This window comes from Heterocephalus glaber, unplaced genomic scaffold (genome assembly GCF_053883595.1).
Source record: "Heterocephalus glaber isolate CG9 unplaced genomic scaffold, H.glaber_assembly_v1.0 deba00001689, whole genome shotgun sequence".
Taxonomy (NCBI): domain Eukaryota; kingdom Metazoa; phylum Chordata; class Mammalia; order Rodentia; family Bathyergidae; genus Heterocephalus; species Heterocephalus glaber.
The window spans coordinates 6,166,129-6,184,742 of NW_028258414.1; the positions used below are offsets into that span (position 1 = coordinate 6,166,129).

At 39.1% G+C, this 18,614-nt stretch overlaps 1 protein-coding gene across 3 annotated transcripts in view; it reads left to right on the forward strand.

Moving 5' to 3' along the window:
* Aph1b (aph-1B gamma-secretase subunit) overlaps positions 1-18,614 on the forward strand; it is a 33,669-nt gene that overhangs the window by 9,372 nt on the left and 5,683 nt on the right. For all 3 annotated transcript variants that reach the window (XM_087199049.1, XM_021237109.2, XM_004855683.3), the window contains one exon: positions 11,961-12,088. In XM_087199049.1, the coding sequence (XP_087055175.1) occupies positions 11,961-12,088 (128 nt within the window). The remainder of the gene's footprint in view (positions 1-11,960; positions 12,089-18,614) is intronic.

Here is an 18,614-nt window from a genome sequence, read left to right on the forward strand (position 1 = left end):
CCTGTCTGGATTACTGCCATTATTCCACAGCTGGTTACACTTTCCTTGATGCACTTTGCATGTGGATCCATCCTGTATGTAGCCACCAAATTAGTCTTCCATTGCAAAAGTTCTCAGAAGCTCTTTCTGTTGTCGATACAAATTAAAAATCAAGGCCCTTTAACTCTGGCTACAAGTTAGAGGACAGAGAACTGTGTTAATGGGCCATTCTTATTTAGTGATGCCTAATTTAACATAGTAAATTATCTTCCTTGTAGGTATTCTATAATGGCAATGGAAGCCTTGCTGGAAATGTCCCATAACTGGAATATTCCTGGCAAATCTGTTTATGATTATATGGAAAGTTAGGTTTTTAAAACAAATATAGTAGTAATAAATTCTGTTAGAGTCCAGTATAAATTAATAAATCAGCCATGTGAGGCATGCTGCTGCAATTTTGTGAACTTTCATACAGTCTCTTACCTTGCTAAAAAATTACTTTTTTCCATCTTCCAATTTCTCCAGCTTCTTCCAGTAGATGGTGCTAAGTCCCTTTGGTGAACTAAGTTGTTTTCAAAAGACCAGTTTAAAATTACTCCCTCAATTACTTGCCTTGCCTGTCGGATTCATTCTGTTGGGGTTCATGGAGTTGTCCTCGTTATCTCTTTCTAGAATGCCCTTTGGGACGTTTTGGAGTGGTAGTTTGGTGGTCATGAATTTCTTCAGGGTTCTTGGTCATGGAAGTATCTTGTTTATCAGCTTTGAAAGTTAGTTTTGCAGGGTACATCAATCGGGGTCCTACTCTTTTTCTTGTCCCTTCCTTTTCCCCTCCCCTTCCCTTGTTTCCCTGCGCATTTGAACCTTTTCTTCCCATTTCCCAATATCTGTTAAACATTTTGGCCCTTTTTGCACTTTCAGTTTCTCACACCAGAGAAACAATGTGGTATTTAAACATGTGTGTCTGATTTATTTCACTTAGGAATAATGGTCTCAAGGTGTATCTGTTTAGCTAAAAATATCTCAAGCTTATCCTTCTTTATGGCAGAGTAGTACTCCATTGTATTTTTAAAAACCACACATACTTGATCTGTTCATCAGTTGATGGGCATTTGGGCTGTTTCCAAGATTTAGATATTATAAACTATCGCTATAAACATGAGTGTGCATATATCACTGTGGTATGATGCTTTTAATTCTTTCAGGAAGATACCAAGAAGGAGAATAGCTGGGTCAAATGACCTCTAGTTTTAGTTTTTTTGGGAATCCCCACACTGATTTCCACAGTGGCTGCACCAGTCTACACTCTCACAAATAGTGGAGAAGGGTTTCTTCTTCCTCACAATCCTGGCAGCATTTATTAATGGTTTATTTCTTGATAAAAGCCATTCTTTTTGGAGTGAGATGGAATCTCAGTATTGTTTTACTTTGGATCTCTCAGTGTAAAATTACTCTTTTAGAAGAGAGTAAAAGAGTTGTAGCATTTTGGGGGTTGTATTGTAACTTCTATGAATTCAAGGAAAAATTCATTATTCAGTCAGATTTTTTTTTTTTTCAGTCAGATTTCTTAATGTTTTTGTTTTGTTTTTGGTACCAGGGATCGAACTCAGGTCCTTGCGCTTGCACAGCAGGTGGCGAAACCACTGAGCTAAATACCCGGCCCTCTTAATGTCTTTAAGTCAAGATAGCAGACTGAGCATGATGTGAATATGTACTTGTAGAATGAAATAACAGTTATTTTATCATATGTAAGTTTCTTCTTATTACACCATCATTCTTTTTTGTTTTGTTTTGAGACAGAGTCTCGCTGTGTAGTTCAGGCCAGCCTTGAACTCACCATGTAGCCCAGGCTGGCCTCAAACTTGCAGTGATCTTCCTGCCTCAGTGTACCCAGTGCTGGGATTATAGGTGTGTGCTGCCATGCCTGGTCCAACATCATTCTTTGAAGCATAAGCTTTGAATTATACATTTAACAAATTTTTATTTAAAGAATAACCCAAAATTTATATATATGTGTATTTATGTTAGATATTATTCGTAACAGCTGTTATTACCATTTATTTAGACACAAGCCCATTTTTAATTTTGCAGTTAAATTTATATAATTAACATATTCCATCATAAATGCCTGAATAAGAATCAGAATAAGGAGTATAGGGTCACCAAATAAGTGTATCATCTATGTTAGTGTGATTTAATAAACATAAGTTTTTATGTTACAGACAGGCATGGTTTATAAATAATGTATATGGCTGAATTAATTCTTTTTTATTTGTAGTTGAGAAACAGACTAGTGTTAAGTTACTAGAATCATTGCCATTTCTTAGATATACAGTACGTAGATGAAAGTATGGAAATTAAAATCTGAAAATGTTCTCCTGGCTGGCTAATTTAGTGTTTAGAGCAAGTCTGTTTGGTTATTTAACTACTCATTCCACAAATAATTATTAAGATTTTTATTCAGTAGGAATTATACCAAGGTATGAAAATACAAGTCAGTTAATGTCCATATCTTCTACCCATAGTGAGGAATAAAGACAAACAGCATAATAAGTGTGACAGTGAGGAGTAGATGCACTAACTTTGCCTTTGTTACATTTACCACAGTTGTGATTAACTGGCTAATGATGTAATTAGTTGTTTGATGTCTCTCCAGTTATGTACTAACCCATGTAAGTACCAGTACCTCTGTTCACTGTAGTGTTCCCAGCACCTTGTGGAGTCCTTCTTTCTAGATGACACTCAAATGTTTACTGAAAAATGAGAGCAAAGCACAGGTTATGGAGGAAGTGTCATTGAGTAGAGATTTACTTAAAGATAAACATTAGCTAGGCAGACAAAGAAAGGAGATAGGCCCCTTCCCTAAAGGCTGGAAGGAAAGAGAGACAATGTTCACTGGGCAAAGAAAGTATAGTACTTCTATCTGATTCTCAAATTCCTTATCTTTTGGGAAGGGTAAAAATAATGCCTAGCTCAGAATTGTTAAGAATTAAATGAAATTAGATATTTATATTTAAGTGCTTTATAAACTCTAACGTGGCCTAAAAATATAATTTAGGTAGAGAATTTGGTTCTTGGTGATTACAGAACAGAATTTAGAGAGGGGAATCTGGGTTTTTCACTCTGAGTGACCTCTCTTACACTTAGAAAAATAACTTTATTATGCAGGGAAAAAGAATTGCTGATATTTTTTAAACTTCCCCAAGCATTTCATTTCTGTTTTCTGGGCAGTGCTCTTATTTAGGTAATGTTTAAAACTTTAGCCACTATTGCTAAACCCACTAAAGCCACTAGGCAAAATCAGTGCAAAATCAACCCTCATGTGGAGGGTTGTGTTCATTTGTGAGCATTGTGATTTAACAGATGTGCTGGAGAAGTACAATTCACATAGATGAAAGTTGTTGGTACTGTGAAAGACCTAGGAGCTGTGTCCTATTGGATATTATGGAAGAAAAAGGAGTATTGAGTTTGAAGAAAGATAAAAAAGGAATGTTGGAGATTCACTCTTTATTTCAGTTTGTCATTTCTTGTCATAAAATTATATACCCACACCCTTGCAAAGCCTTGTGGTGGTCAAAATGTACTTTCCTGCCCCTTGACTTTGAGCTCAGTCCTGAGACTTGAATTTCTCAGTTAATGGACTTGATAAAACTCAGAGGCTTAAACAGCACTGAAATGATTGGAGCTCCATTATTGCACCTGGGTCACATGCCATGAGAAGAACTTGCGCTGCATAGCTAATGCCCATTTAGCCTGGACCTTGAATGAACACACAGCGCACTCAGCCCAGCCTGCTGGGAGGAGCCAAATCTGGCAGCTGCAGCAGGGCTGGCAGCTGAGCATAGCCTTCATAGCCAAAGTGCAGTCAGTATAAGAATAAACCCATGTGAATTCCTTTTTTCATTCATCTTTTATTTTATTTTATTTTTTTTGAGACACAGTCACCCTCTATAATCTAGTCTGGCCTTGAATTTGCAATCCTCCTGTCTCGGCCTCTCCAAGTGCTGCAATTACAGGCATACACTATCATACCTGGCTTTCAGTTTTTTATTCATACTGTGGCCATTTATTAAAGGTTTTAAACAGCTTTTTCTTAAGTTTAAATGATAGGCATCCCTTTATTTCCTGACTGCCATTATATAAAACTGATAACATTAGCAACAAAATGAGTATCTTCTTGAGTTGATGTCAGAGGCAGTTACTCTCCTGGTGTTAAGTAAAACAATGTACAGCAACAGTATTAAAATGTTAAATATTACATTGAATTTGCCAGTTTGATCTTCTGAACAATTTAATTGAGCAAAATAAGGTAAAAGATTACATATTTATTTTATCTTTGGGAATTTAAAGTTCTGATTACTCAAACAGTAAAACAACTTTGGCTTCAAGACATGATGGCTCTGCTAGATGTATTACAGGCCACCTTCTAAGTCACTCATGTCTCCTTTCAAGGATGACTGGCTAAGCTGGGGATGGTGGTGCAAGACTTTTATCCCAGCAGTGGGAAGGCTGAGGCAGGAGGATTGTCTGGAGTTCAAGGCCAGCCTGGGCTACATAGAAAGACCTTGTCTCAAAAAAAAAAAGGATGAGTGGCTATCTAGCCTCTGCTGTGTACTTTTCAGCTAAAGCAGTCAAATGCCATCTACTTCTCCATTCATTGTAGGCTCTATTTCTGTTTGTTTTTGAGACAGGGTCTCCCTGTGTACTGTTAAGTTGGCCTTCAACTCTCTGTGTAGCCCAGGCTGACCTCCAACTCTTAGTAATCCTCCTGCCTCAGTCTCCTGAGTGCTAGGATTATAAGTGTGCACTACCACTCCTGGCTTTGTGGCTTTATTTCTTGTATATGTGTGAAATGGTCCTTATTTTCTTCATCTATTGCTGCCCTTAATTTTTGGTGTTTCTTTTATTATTTATTTGAGACAGGGCCTTGTTATGTAGTTCAGGCTGTCCTGGGGTGTGTAGCCCAGGCTGGCCTTGAACTCATAGTGATCCATCTGCCTCAGCCTCCCAAGTGTGGGGATAACAGGCGCTCACCACCACACCAGGCTTCTTTTTTTATTGTTTCTTTTTTCTTCATTAAATTTGAGATTTTTTTTCCAGAGATTTTTTTTTTCTTAGACATGATAAGCAGGAAACTACCGTCTAAAGATGATTTGCATTGGACAAAAGTCTCACTTCTTGAAAATCATCCGTATGGTGTCTTCATTCTGCCCTATAGGAATATACTTTTTGCCCACTAAATCCATTATTACTATTTTGAAAGGAAAAAACAACCTGTTTTCAACTTACTTGCTTCTCTAGCTCCTTCAGGTTGATCCTGTGCAGCTCTGTGACTGTGCTGTATGTGCTGGGAATCCTAGCATTAGTGCTGACCCACCCCATGCCTGCTTTCCACCCACAGACCCCTCATTGCTGAGACCACTGACCAGGTTACTCTGCTGTCTCTCCATGTCCATGCTAGCCAGTCAGACCGTCACATCAAGGACTCTGCATTGCACAACTTCTGAGGAAATTGTTCACGTTGTAACATGTTTCATTGGTGTCCTGAGCTTTTCCATTACTAGTGCTAGAATGTGTTTTAGCCAAATTTCCCAGAACCATACTTTTCTTCCATTCCTGTTTGGAAATCTTGGCAGTTACGAGGAATTAGTCACCCTTGAGGTTTACTTTGTGGCAGGAGTTTGTTCTATTGGATTTCTTCACTTTTCTCATTATTCTAAAGTTCTCACTAAAGACTTACACTTGAATATTTTTCTTGAAGTTGAACTGTTATTTCAGATGGTGAGCTACATCTCTCGTGGGAATTTCTCCTTACACTCGGTGGGATAATTTGGAATATTGCTGATCTCACAAATTCTGGAGCACCCTTGAAATCTTCCCCCTCTCATTGATGTAGTTCCCTCCTTCTAGTTGATCAGACCAACTTATTTCATTGAAATAATTCCTGATTATTCCTTTTTCTCCTAACTCGCCTCCAGCCTAACTACAAATCTTGTCTTCAGTTTTGTTTTAAATCAACTTTTGATAGACTTGGTTTCGTTTTATAAATGGCATCAGGAATACATGGTTTGAGCATTGATTTGGAACAAGCTTTAGGTCAGTTTGATGGTGCTGAAACTTTTATTGGCCAGAGACAAGCCTGGGATGGTCCTGGTTGATTTCCTGAAGTCAGTGAAGCATTGTTAGAAAGTATTCAAATCCTGAGTGCCTGCATCTACTCCCTGCTGCCTGAATGCGAGGTCTCCTGTTAGGAATTTGTGCACCAAGCTGCTGTGAACACTGCCTTGGACCCCATGTGCCAGTGGCACTGCCAGTTCGGAATTCGGTGTGGTTTGTTAGTATAGCATTTTGGTGTCAGTAGCTGACTAATACAGGGTGTGTGAATTTTTTTTTAAAATGTGCACATATGGAAAAAGTTACTTGTGTATTTAAAGAGTCTTCTTAGGATCAACAAGCAGGAAGTTAGAGCAGGGTTTCTCAGCCACAGCACAACTGTCATTATCGACCAGACAGTTCTTTGTCGGGGAAATGTCTGGCATATTATAGGGTGTTTAACAACATCTGTGGCTCTTCTCCACTAGATGCCAGAAGTGCCCCATCCCCAGGTGTGACAGAACACCCCTAGATGTCTGCAGAACACCCCAGTCAAGATCATTGCATTAGAGCAAGACATATTTGGGTTCACTTTGGGGAGAAAGTGTCCCACGGTGGCTGTTTGATGAAGTGAGCTCCTAAACTGGACATATTCAAAGTGGGTGCTGTGGGATGAGTTTGTTTTCAATATCTAGGACCCTGGATCATACAGCTTCTAATGGACCTCCAGTGCTGACTTCTCTCCACACTGATGAGCTGATTTGAGGAGAATGCTTCATCCTTCTTTAGCATTTTCTGGGAGGACTTTAAACATAGAATCATATTCTTGGCAGTCCATTCAGCTCATAAATGTGCTTTGGGAACACTCATAAATAGAAACAGTAAATTCTGTTGAAACACTTGCATTCATTTTGGAATATCTCCCTTCTGACATTGTTGGTATTAAGAGTTAGTGCCATACTTTCCCTACTACCCATATTCCATATAACATGGTTTCTCTTTCTTTTTTTGTTCTTTTCAGTGCTGGGGATTGAACCCACAGCCTTGTACATGTTGGGCAAGTATCTGCCAGCAAGCTACATACCTAGCCCTCAAAACATATATTTTGTTACTGGGAGTGTTATTTAATTAGTTATTTTATAGTAGGTACACACACACATACACATCTAACAGTAAATGAGATGATAGAATTCTTTTTTGGGGGTTGGGGGTGCCGGGGATCAAACTCGGGACCTTGTGCTTGTGAGGCAGGAGGCGGAACCACTGAGCTAAATCCCTGGCCCAAGATGATAGAATTCTTATTGTTTGAGGGAATAATTTTAAGTTAAATCCTTGTGAGAGAACTATCCTGCCACATACTCAAAACATTTTCAAAAACATTAATTTATATTTTCAAAAATTTTCAAAAACATGAATTTAGTTCTAGGCCCTGATTTCTCCTGGTGTTTAATGATTGGATATGTCTCAGGAATCCAGAAAGTTTCTATGACCTGGAAGAATGGGGTTCTCTCTCTTCATGGAACCTATTGTTTAGAAAAAGAAGCTAAAAGCTCATTGGTGTCTGCAGCCTGTCTCTAGGAAGCTAAGGCCGAGTGTTGGCTCTGTTGCTGCTGGGTGGTGGCAGCCCCATTACTTAGAGGCACCCTGACTTGATAGTGGTGATTAGGCAGGTGACAGTGGCTTTCTGCTGTCTGAGGAATCCAGTATTAGAACTGATTGCTGTCTTCCAACCTTGTTTTCACAAGGACAGAAAACTAGGTGCCAGAAATGAGGGAGAAAAGGACACATGGGAAGATGAAGGTACTTAGGGTCTGTGTGTAGAGCATTTGGGGTATATTCAGGAAGTTGGTTAAAGAGCCAAATGATAAATGTTACCTCTTAAAGATAACACGGAACATTTTGCTTAAATGTACATTAGAGTGAAACATTGTCTGCCAAGAGAATTTGACTTAGCAGATTATCAAAAGAGGAAATCTGTTGTCAAACCAGACTGCTATTGTTGTCATAGACAGATGTATAGTACTTGTTAGGATTGTTTGGCTTTTTGAATGTTCTAAAACATTAAAAATTATGGAAGCTCCTTTTATTAATCTTGGTTATGAACTAATTTTGATATTTTTATGGTTAACTTACAGAAGTTATTTTTCCTACTTCTTTTTTTTTTTTTCCTGGTACCGGAGATCCAACTCGGGACCTTGCACTTGTGAGGCAGACAGCAGCACCACTGAGCTAAATCCCTGGCCCTCCTACTTTGAAGAAAATTATTAGTCATTGAACAACTTTTAGGATTTTATATGTAGGAACATGAATTGAGAAAGGTTTCATAATTAAAAGGTGCTCTATGGATGCTGTTAGCAAATCTTCATTTCTAGTTGGAATTCCATTTGCTAGTAAGTATCAAAATGGCTGCATGTAGCTATAGCTACTCATATGTGGCAGAATAGTTGAGATGCCCAGGCCTCAGTCTTTGAGGATTTCTGATCCTTTGCAGAGGGGATAAACGATAAATTTCAGTTTTCTGCCATAGCACCTTGTAGGGGCTCATCTTGATCATCCAAGTCAGCCAGAAACTAGCTCTAGCTGTATAAATAAGAGTAAAATAGGAATGTACAATATTTTAGTAAGTGTTTGAGAGACTTCTTTTAGATATTGTATTAGTAAAGCAGTGCTCCGCAAGGTGAGGAAATGTTCTGTGAGACTGTGTTTTGTGCACTGCCATAGCCCCAGTGCCTAGAACTACCTGGCCCATATTGTGTCCTGAATAAATACACTTGTTTTATGAATAATGAAGGAGGGGAGGAGGACAATAAATGTAATAGTAGTACAAAGTCAGAGGAAGAAATCACTTACAACCATGAAAAATAGTGTATTTTTAATTAATACACAAGTACCCAGGAAACTTGGATGAAAGTGGAAATTGCTTCCTGCTTTGCTTTCCTGATAGTACTGCTTGCTAAGGGCTCTTCCCTTTCATCTTTGGATCTGTAGAACAAAGCATGTGGTAGCCCTTTGTGGAAAAGCTATAGTGTGCCAAGCACTGTTCTTCCTTGCAACAACCCAATGAGGTATTACCCCTGTTTTAGAAATAAAGGAAATAGAAGCTCAGAAAGGGCAACTACCTTATCAGAGCTACCCAGTAGAGGTGGGAATTCTAACTCAGGATGGTCTGACTCCAAAGATACATATGTATAATACTGAGACCAGATTGTCTAGGTCAGTGATTGTGAACCTTTTAGAGCTTTCAAACATCCAGCTGCAGCACATGTGCCATAGGTTTGCCACCACTGGCTAGGTGGTCAGTAAATGTATGTTGAATGTACACAAAAATAGAGAAGGGTACCTGTGAGGACAACCCTCTGAGGAGGTGACATTTAAGCTAGATCTTAAATTGTAAGATTTGGGTATATTGAGGCCAGCATGGACAACTTAGCAAGAACCTGTCTGAAAATAAAGAAATTTTAAAATAGCTGGGCTTAGCTCAGCTGTAGAGAATTTACCTAGCATACTTGAGGCCCTGGGTTTTATTCCAGTACAAAAAAAAAAAAATTTGGATAGGTGAAATGAGGAAGGGTAGATATGAGGGGTAAAATGTTCTTGTAAAAGAAATAACATGTTAAACAGAAGGACAGAGAGAGACAGAGGCTTGAAGGTTAGTAGAGGAAATGTTGTCAAGGTGATTTGGTCTAGATTGTAGAGGGCCTTAAATGCTAGTCTGAGATGTCTGGACTTAATTTTGGAGCAAAGTCATTCTGTCAAAGCCTTCTTAACAGGAAGGACTAGGAAATACTGACCTAGCATTTAGAAGTAAGTCAGGGCCAGTGATGTCTTGAGGATGCTTGTCTGAAGTTTACAGAATAGTGCTTTTCTCGACAAGGATAGACTGAACATCCCACCAGTAAGAGTATTTCCCAAGTAGCTAAACTCTAGGACTTGACCGTAGTGGCATACTTGGCTCCTTTCGATAGTCATGATAATGCCTAGAGAGAAAGGCAGTTGCAGGCTGCCAAGCAGATGACATGTTAATACGGCCTTGATGTCCCTTCACATTCAGTTGGCATCTAGGACTTAAGAAGCCCAGGTTCATAAGTTCTAAGGTATGAACACTCAATGATTAAATAAGTTTTTGGTTTTGTACCAGTTTCTGCCTTGGTCTTTTCTGATGTAGAAAAGATTTAAAACCCTCAATTCCTGGGTATCTTCATTGATCTCAACTCCACACCATTACCAGGCATGTATCGTCAGGGGAGCTTCCCTTTCCAGAATCATCAGTGGGATTAAAATACACTCTTTTGTTTAGTATGCCTCGGCCTGAAAGTTTAAAAAGCTGTTCATTTGCTTCTTTGTTAAAATATTTACCAATATTTACTAACATGATGACAGCTGTCACACAGGATTTATCAATTTGCTTTAACCACAATAGTTATTTTTTAAATATTATTTTGCTTTTCTTTACCTAATATAAATGAAATGCTATCCATTTTCCCAGAGTACGTTTTTTAATTCAACATTAGATTCTAGAGATCATTTATATTGTGGGTCATCTATAGTAGTCCATAGCATGAAGATACCATGATTTATTTTTCCATTCTGGTAACAGTGGACATTTTTTGGTTCTACAAAGAGTGCTGATATAAATATTCTGGTATACATGTTCTTGTACACATTTCTAAGACTTTCTCTAGAGGCAGTGCTTCTGAAACTACACCATGCACCAGTCTCCTGGAAGGCTGCTTAAACTGGGATTTCTGGGCCCCACCAACAGTTTTCTGATTCAGGTGTCGAATGAGTCGCAGTGATTTGTATTTTTTTTCCATTAAATTTATCGGTACATTTTAGGTATACAATACAGTTACATTCATTGGGAACTTGTACCCTTTACATGATGTATCTTGGTTCTTATTTTTTCCCCATTCCCCTGCTCTCCCTTCAACCCCTCTACCCTTCCCTATTTACAGAGACTTTGTTTCCATTTTTTCCTTTTCTCTTATTTTTTCCTTTCTCTTCTCAGTGATTTGTATTTCTTTCAAATTCCTGGATTCTGATGATCTGTTGATTTGAGAACCAACTATTTCAGAGTATAGATCTAGCTTGGAATTGTTAGAGTGGAATAGAGAGTACAAAATTTTTACTTTATTGGTAATGCTAGATTGTTTTCCTGCCAAAGAACTGCCAGACCTAGATTTTTCCTATTTCATAGGTGTTAATGATCTCTTTATTATATGGTTGGAAAGGGAAATCTATACTTTTTTTTCTCATGTTAAAACTTGTGAAGTATGGAACTTGCCTGCTTAAAGAATGTTATCTGGGACACAGATACACACACACACACACACACACACACGCACACGCACACACGATATTCCACATTAAAACCTATAGGCACTGATCAAATTCAGTGCCAGTTGCTTAAGAAGAATCTTACATAATTATAGTGATTTTTTAATATTATTTTATTCTTCCTTTGGTCTTTAAAAAAAGGTTCCAAAGAAAAATGCCACTTTCAAAGAGAGACTTGTTTTGATGGAAGATATTCCAATTAAGTCTTTCTCAAATAGAGCCAAAGGCTAATTAGGGAAAAGCTGGTTAGATTTCACAATAATCTTATTGTATTCATCAGGGAAACCACTTGAAAGCCAGGTCCAAGTTGATTTTTTTTTGTTGATCAGGTTCACATTCTAGAGGAAAAGCTGCTGCAGAGGCTGACCCATCCCTCAGAAGCGCTGCTTTGCAGGTTACTATTGGTCCATGTGTCAAGGCCCTGTTTCTGTCACATGTGGTCAGACTCTCGATGCAACATGGAGGACCCCAAGGCCCCTCATATAGTGACAGGGTGTTCAGTGGGCTTTGGTGACTGTTACAGGACCAGGTACTAATGGTTGTCTGTCTTTCAGCTTTCATGACGCTGGTTATCATACTGCTGCACGTGTTCTGGGGCATTGTGTTTTTTGATGCCTGTGAGAAGAAGAAGTGGTACATCCTCCTCATTGTTCTCCTAACCCATCTGCTGGTGTCTGCCCAGGTGAGTGTTGCTGCTGTACTTACACTGAGATTTAGAACTCAAGTCTGTGTCTAAAATGGTATCTTCTACTCCAAATCGATCGCATGGAAAATCAGGAAAATGGGCTGGGGATTTATCTCAGCGGCGCCACATCTGTCTTGTAAGCACAAAGTCCTGAGTTCGATCCCCAGTACTGGAAAAAAATAATTTTAAAAAATCAGGAAAGTGAAAAAATTTGACTTAATTAGTTGTTAAAGTTTTATCATAAGAAGACAACCACCGGGCTGGGGATTTAGCTCAGTGGTGCTGCCACCTGCCTTGCAAGCGTAAGGTCCCAAGTTCGATTCCCGGTACTAAAAAAAAAAGAAGACAACCACCAATTTTTGTGGGTCTCATTAAAGATTTTTTTTCCATGTGTATTTCCTTTAAGAGATATAGGTAAACTTGAAAAAATTGTGCTTATGTTAAGAAGCACATCTGGAGCAATTTCTATCTCATTATAAATCCCTTAAGATAAAAAATTTTTATATCTTTATGTCATCACATAGAAATTATTATAATGTTTTAATAACTGGTTATCACTTCTGGTTTTTGGGTTATTATGAAGCTGTCTTTAATAATTTAGCTCATTAGGGCCGGGGATTTAGCTCAGTGGTTCTGCTGCCTGCCTTGCAAGAGGAAGGTCTTGAGTTCGATCCCTGGTACCAAAAAAAAACCCCAACAACAAATAATGTAACTGGTTAATCACTTCTGTTTTTTTGGTTATTATGAAGCTGTCTTTAATAATTTATCACTTCTGTTTGTTTGGTTTTTTTTGGTTATTATGAAACTGTCTTGACCATCTGAATGCATGAAACTTTTCCCATACATTGTTTAGGTTCAAGGTTATGGAGTTATGAAGTCAAATGCCATGAATATTTTTTAAGTACTTGATCCAGATTGCTAAAGTACTTCTCATAAGGGTTGTACCAGTTTTACACATTTTGACCAACAACAAAAGTCCCAACATCACTTTCTTCTCATATAATAATGCCAGTTTTCAAAATAAAGTTTTAAAATACTTGATTTATTTTAAAAGTACTATGGGTTTGACTTTTATTGTAAATTATCATATATTTATACCTGCCACTGCCTTCTCTAGACCTTTTTCACTTGTTGGCTTATGTGTTATAAAGGTTCCTCCTGATGACCCTTGCCTCCTGCTTCTCTTTTCTCCACCTGTTTACCTATATCAGATTTTCTTAAATTGGGCTCCTTACCCCTCTGATCCATCTAAAATACCATTTTACTTCCCCTCATACACCTGAAACCTTTCAGCAGGATACTAAAGTCACCTTTAATATGACAGCAACTATGTAAAGCCAAATCTTTGTGACAGGAAAGAATGTACCTTAAAATATTAACAGTATTTATCTCTGGGAATTGGGATTGTGAATTCTTTTATTCTCTATAGTTTTTATCATTTTCCAAATTTTCTACAACATAGCACTTTTATAATTTGAAAGGAAGTTGCAAGATAAAACAGATCTTCTTATGGATCCAAGTGGCTTATTTGTTCACTTAATAAATATTATATTAAGTGTCTTCCACATTGCCAGCACTGTTCTAGGTAAACAAAACAAAGATACCTGCCTTTATAATGTAGTGGGGAGAGACAAGCAAGAAACAATTGACGTAATGAATTATATAGTATGTTAAAAGGTGATCAGCGCTATGGAAAAAAGGAAAAGTAGAATTTTTAAAGCTAAGGGATTGTGTGCATGTTCATGTGTGTTCACATTTCTTTTTTTTTGGTACTGGGGATCAAACTGAGGACCTTATGCTTGTGAGGCAGGTGTGGTGCCACTGAGCTAAATCCCCAGCCCCACATTTCTTAATTAGGTGGTAAGGGTACACTTTATTGTGAAGGTGACATGTGAGCAAAAAAAATAAAGTTAAGGGAAGGAGTTGGGGAGGTGGTACCTGGAGAGAGAACATCCTGGGCTGAACAGCCATGTGATTGGCATGTTTGTGGAAGCCAGGTGGCCAGAGCAGAGTGAGCAAGGAGGAGAGTAGCAGGAGACACTGTTAGAGAGTTGATGGTAGGAGGGAAATAGAAGGTTGGAGGTGAGATTTAGATAATGTAAGACTTGAGCCTTAACTCTCAGCGAAACGAGGAGTCTTTGGGTATTGAAGAGAGACATGATCTGACTCACAGAGGATCATTTTGCCATGTTGAGAGTAGACTAGAGCGGGGAGAGATCACCATGATCAAAGGAAGGGCAGTGATGACTTGGATGAGAGAGCAGTGCAAAAAGGAGAAATGATCAGATTCAGGATGTATTTTTGAAAGTGGAGCCAACAGAATTTCTTAATAAAGTAGATGAAGCATGTGAGAGGACGAAAAGGAGCCAAGATATCGCCAGGATTTGAGCCCCGACAGCTGAAAGGAGGGAGTTGCCATCAGCTGAGAGGGGAAGCTGTTTGGGGCCCATTGCTTTGCAGGTACCTGTTGGACATCCAAGTGCAGATGTCAGGAAAGCAGTTGGTTGAAAAGTATGGAGTTTGGGAGAGACGTTTAGGATAGAAAAGATGATTACAAGGAATTGGTAAAAACAGATAAGATGCTGGAGGTGCATGACACTCCAGCATTGAGACTGAGGAAAAGAGGAGCCAGCAAAGAAGACTGAGAAGGAGCAGCAGAGAGGTAGGAAGGCATCCTGGAGACCCCAGAGAGCTAGGTGTCCCAAAGCCAGCTGTACTGAGGAGAGCCATCCGGTGAAGCAGAAGCCCATGATTACATCCAGGCTTCTCTGCCAAGCCTCCTGTCAGTCTTGCTGGTACAAAACTTAGCTCCAGCTGTTCTCCAGAACTCAGATATATTCTGTCTAAACTGATGCAGTGTGCTCCACAACAGGCATGTCTTTGTCCCTGCTGATTATGGGCTGATTATGATGTGTCTTTCTCCTAACCCAGAGCAGTTTCAGAAACCATTCTTTGTGAAGATTTCTGGAAAAGTTGCATGTTCCAGGCTCAGCACTATCATGGGACCATATTCATTGTTCTATCATAACACTGTTCTTGGCTGGCATTATTTTATTTAGAGTTTTTCCATCTCTTTCATCAACTAGAATCTGATCGTCAAGGATGAAATCTTATTTTGTCAATCTTTGTATCCTTAATCCTTGGCACATAGTAGGAGACTAATAAACATTGACTGAATATCAAATGGTTGCTTTTATTCTGTTTATTGACTTAAACCAGGAAGTTTGAAAGATTATCTCTCAAATGTTTTTTTTTCCTAGTACCAGGAATTGATCTCAGAACCTTGTGCTTGCCAGGCAGGTGCAGCACCACTGAGCTACATCCCCAGCCCTGTTTTTCAGAATGTTAACAACAGTTATGTCAATGACAGATCTCAGAGAATGACTATTTGAGCCATTGTTTTATTTAAATTTATATACAAACCATATACAAATCAGAAGCATACATCTTGGTGAATTTTCACAGCAAACACACCTGTGTAACCGGCACCTAGGTGAAAACTGAAATGTCATGAACCTCCAGAAGCTTCTTTATGCCTTCCACTAAAGGTTCATATGATAATGACTTATAGCACTAGAACTAGGCTCTGCCTTTTGGTATTTTGTGTAAAAGGAACCATACAATCTTTGTTCTTCTATTTGGCTTCTTTGGCTCAGCATTATGTTTGGGAGAGTCATCATTATCTAACTATAGATTATTCATTCATTGCAGTACAGCATTCTGTGTTTATAGCATAACATTTATTCTATAACACAGAAGTATTTGTGATGTTTCCACTTTTCACCTATTGTGAAAAATATTGCTGTGGACATTTGAGTGTATATTTCTTGGTGAACATGTCTACATATTTCTGTTTGATATATGCCTAAGAGTAGACTCATTGGGCCCTGGGCTGTACAGGTGTTGGCTGCTTATAACTGTTACTTTTTTCAAAGTAGTTGTATCAACTTGAATTCTCACTCCTTATAAGCTGCCATTGTCCATCTCCTCGCCAACACTCGGTGTGACTTTCTTTTTCATCTTGCTGGAAATGTAGTCGTATTATGTTAAACTTTTCATTTGTATTTCCCTGCTGATTAACAAGGTTCAGCGTATCTTCATATATTTACTGGCCATTTGTAAAGTGCCTGTTCAGATCTTTTGATTATCTTTTGGGTTGTCTGTCTTTTTCTTTTTTAGTTTTAGGAGTTCTTTGTATTTTCTACAACAGAATCCTTTGTCAAGTGTATGTATGACAAAAACTTTTGTTTTTACTTTCTTTAAATGTTGCAGTATTTTGATGAACAAAAATTCTTCATCTTAATATAGTCTAGGGGCCGGGGATTTAGCTCAGTGGTTTTGCCGCCTGCCGCGCAAGTGCAAGGACCCAAATTCAATCCCCGGTCCCCCCCCCCAAAAAATATATATAGTCTAATTGATCTTTTTTGGGGGGTTACCGGCATTGAATTTAGGTCCTTGGGCTTGCGCGGCAGGTGGCGAAACCACTGACCTAAATCCCCGGCCCTCATTTTTTTCTTTATGGTTTTACTTTTTGTGTCGTTTAATAAATGTTAGCCTAGCTGAATTTCAGCTTTTAATTTTTTTTTTTTTGTACCAGGGATCAAACTCAGGACCTTGTGTTTACAAGGCAGGTGTGGTGCCACTGAGCTAAATCCCTGGCCCTAAAATTTTTTTAATTGGTGTATTCTGATGTTCTACAACAATCATGTATTATTTTTATAATCATTTAAAAGAGAAAAACATTTTAAGAAAATAAACTAAACAATGCAAGACAGTTTAGCATTCTGCAGTGTAAATTAAAATGTAGTAGACTTCAATATAAAATTATTCTGAAAAAGAATCCAGGAGGCTGGGCATGGTGGCACATGCCTATAATCCCAGTCTTGGAAGACTGAGGCAGAAGGATCACCCTGAGTTCAAGGTCAGCCTGAACTATATAGTGAGACCCTGTCTCAAAAAACCAGAAAAAAAAAAATCTAGCAACTGCTCGGTGCCTGCCATGCCCACAGATGCCTCTTGAAAAAAGCATTCTTTCTGCATAAAGTGCTACCTGCAGAATCAGCTTGTTTCCATGGCCAGAGCTGATAGGTCAGGATCAGTGCCTTAGCCAAGGGCGTATATATGTGGAGTGAAGTTGAGAACAGGGAGATGCCTTGGAGAAACTTTAAAACACTTGTTTTAAAGGAATAACAAACTGACCCAATCAGACCTTCCCCTTTGTTACGTGTAAATGGTAGGGCTAGATGGGAAGCCATGTACCCCTGCCCCCTGCTTCAGCAGAGGAAGTATTCCCCTTCTGTCAAGGGCCAGTCCCTCCTCACAGACTCTAGTGCTAGTCCTTCTCCCCTACTTGAAGACCTCCCTTGTGTGGTTGTGCCCCATGGCCTGCATCTCCAGCCTTCCATCCTCTTTGGGAGCACACAGGTGTATCTTAAATAAAACACTTTTGTACTGCCTTTCCCCCTTTCCTGCCGCTCTTTGTTTCTCATCCCAGCAAAACTTCCCAGACTAATCTCCGCAAAGTCTTTACTAACTGATCCCCTAGACTTCCAGCCCAGGATGGCTCCTGCTCAACCAACTTAAAACCTGACTTTTCAAGGTCCAAAGGACCTCCATTTTTCCCAACCTAATGGGCATCTTAGCAGCCTTTGAGAAGAGATGACTAAAAAAAAGAAGAGATGGGGCCGGGGCTCAGTGGTTTTGCTGCCTGCTGCGCAAGCACAAGGACCCGAGTTTGATCCCCGGTATCAAAAAAAAAAAAGATGACTACCTCTTCATTTCCCTTTTTTTGGTGCTGCCTAGGTTTTCTCCTACTTCACTGCTCCTTCTCAGACACTTTTGCTGGTTCTTATTCTTCCAAGTAATTTATAAATGTTGGAATGTCTCAGGGTTTGGTTTTGAATTCATCTTTCTATAATAGCTCCCTGGGTAATCACATTCCTGGGCATGGCTGTGGGCTCTGCCTGTAGGCTGTGCTGCTACACTCCTTTTTCTGGCCCAGGCCTCTCCTGTGAGTCCCATGCTGATATATCCACCTATTTATGTGACATCTGCCTTTTGAAATTCCACAGAATGGTACTTTCTTTTTTTTTTTTTTTTTTTTCAGAATGGTACTTTCAATATGTCCTGTCTCGACTGGATTTTCCACCTATTGTTCCAAGCTTTCTTTTCCCAGCTCTGTTAAGCTCAGTCTTCCTTAAGTCTTGATCATCTCATTAAATGTTACCACCATTTACCAAAAGCCAGAAATATTTGCATCAGTCTTGGATGTTTCCTGTCCTTCACATGCAATTCATGAGCAAGTCCTGTCAGTTCAGGTTACCAGTTGAGTTCAAGTTACCACCACCACCATCCTGGTCTAAGTCACCATCCTGTACACTCCTCATCCAATGCAGTTTCTTCCTAACTAGTCTCCCTCTTTCACTATACCCTCCTTTAATCCATTCTCTGCAGTTCTAAAAATCTAAAGTCATTCAAGTCTCCAACCTAGAACCCTTTTGTGACTCTCCACTGCACTAAGGAT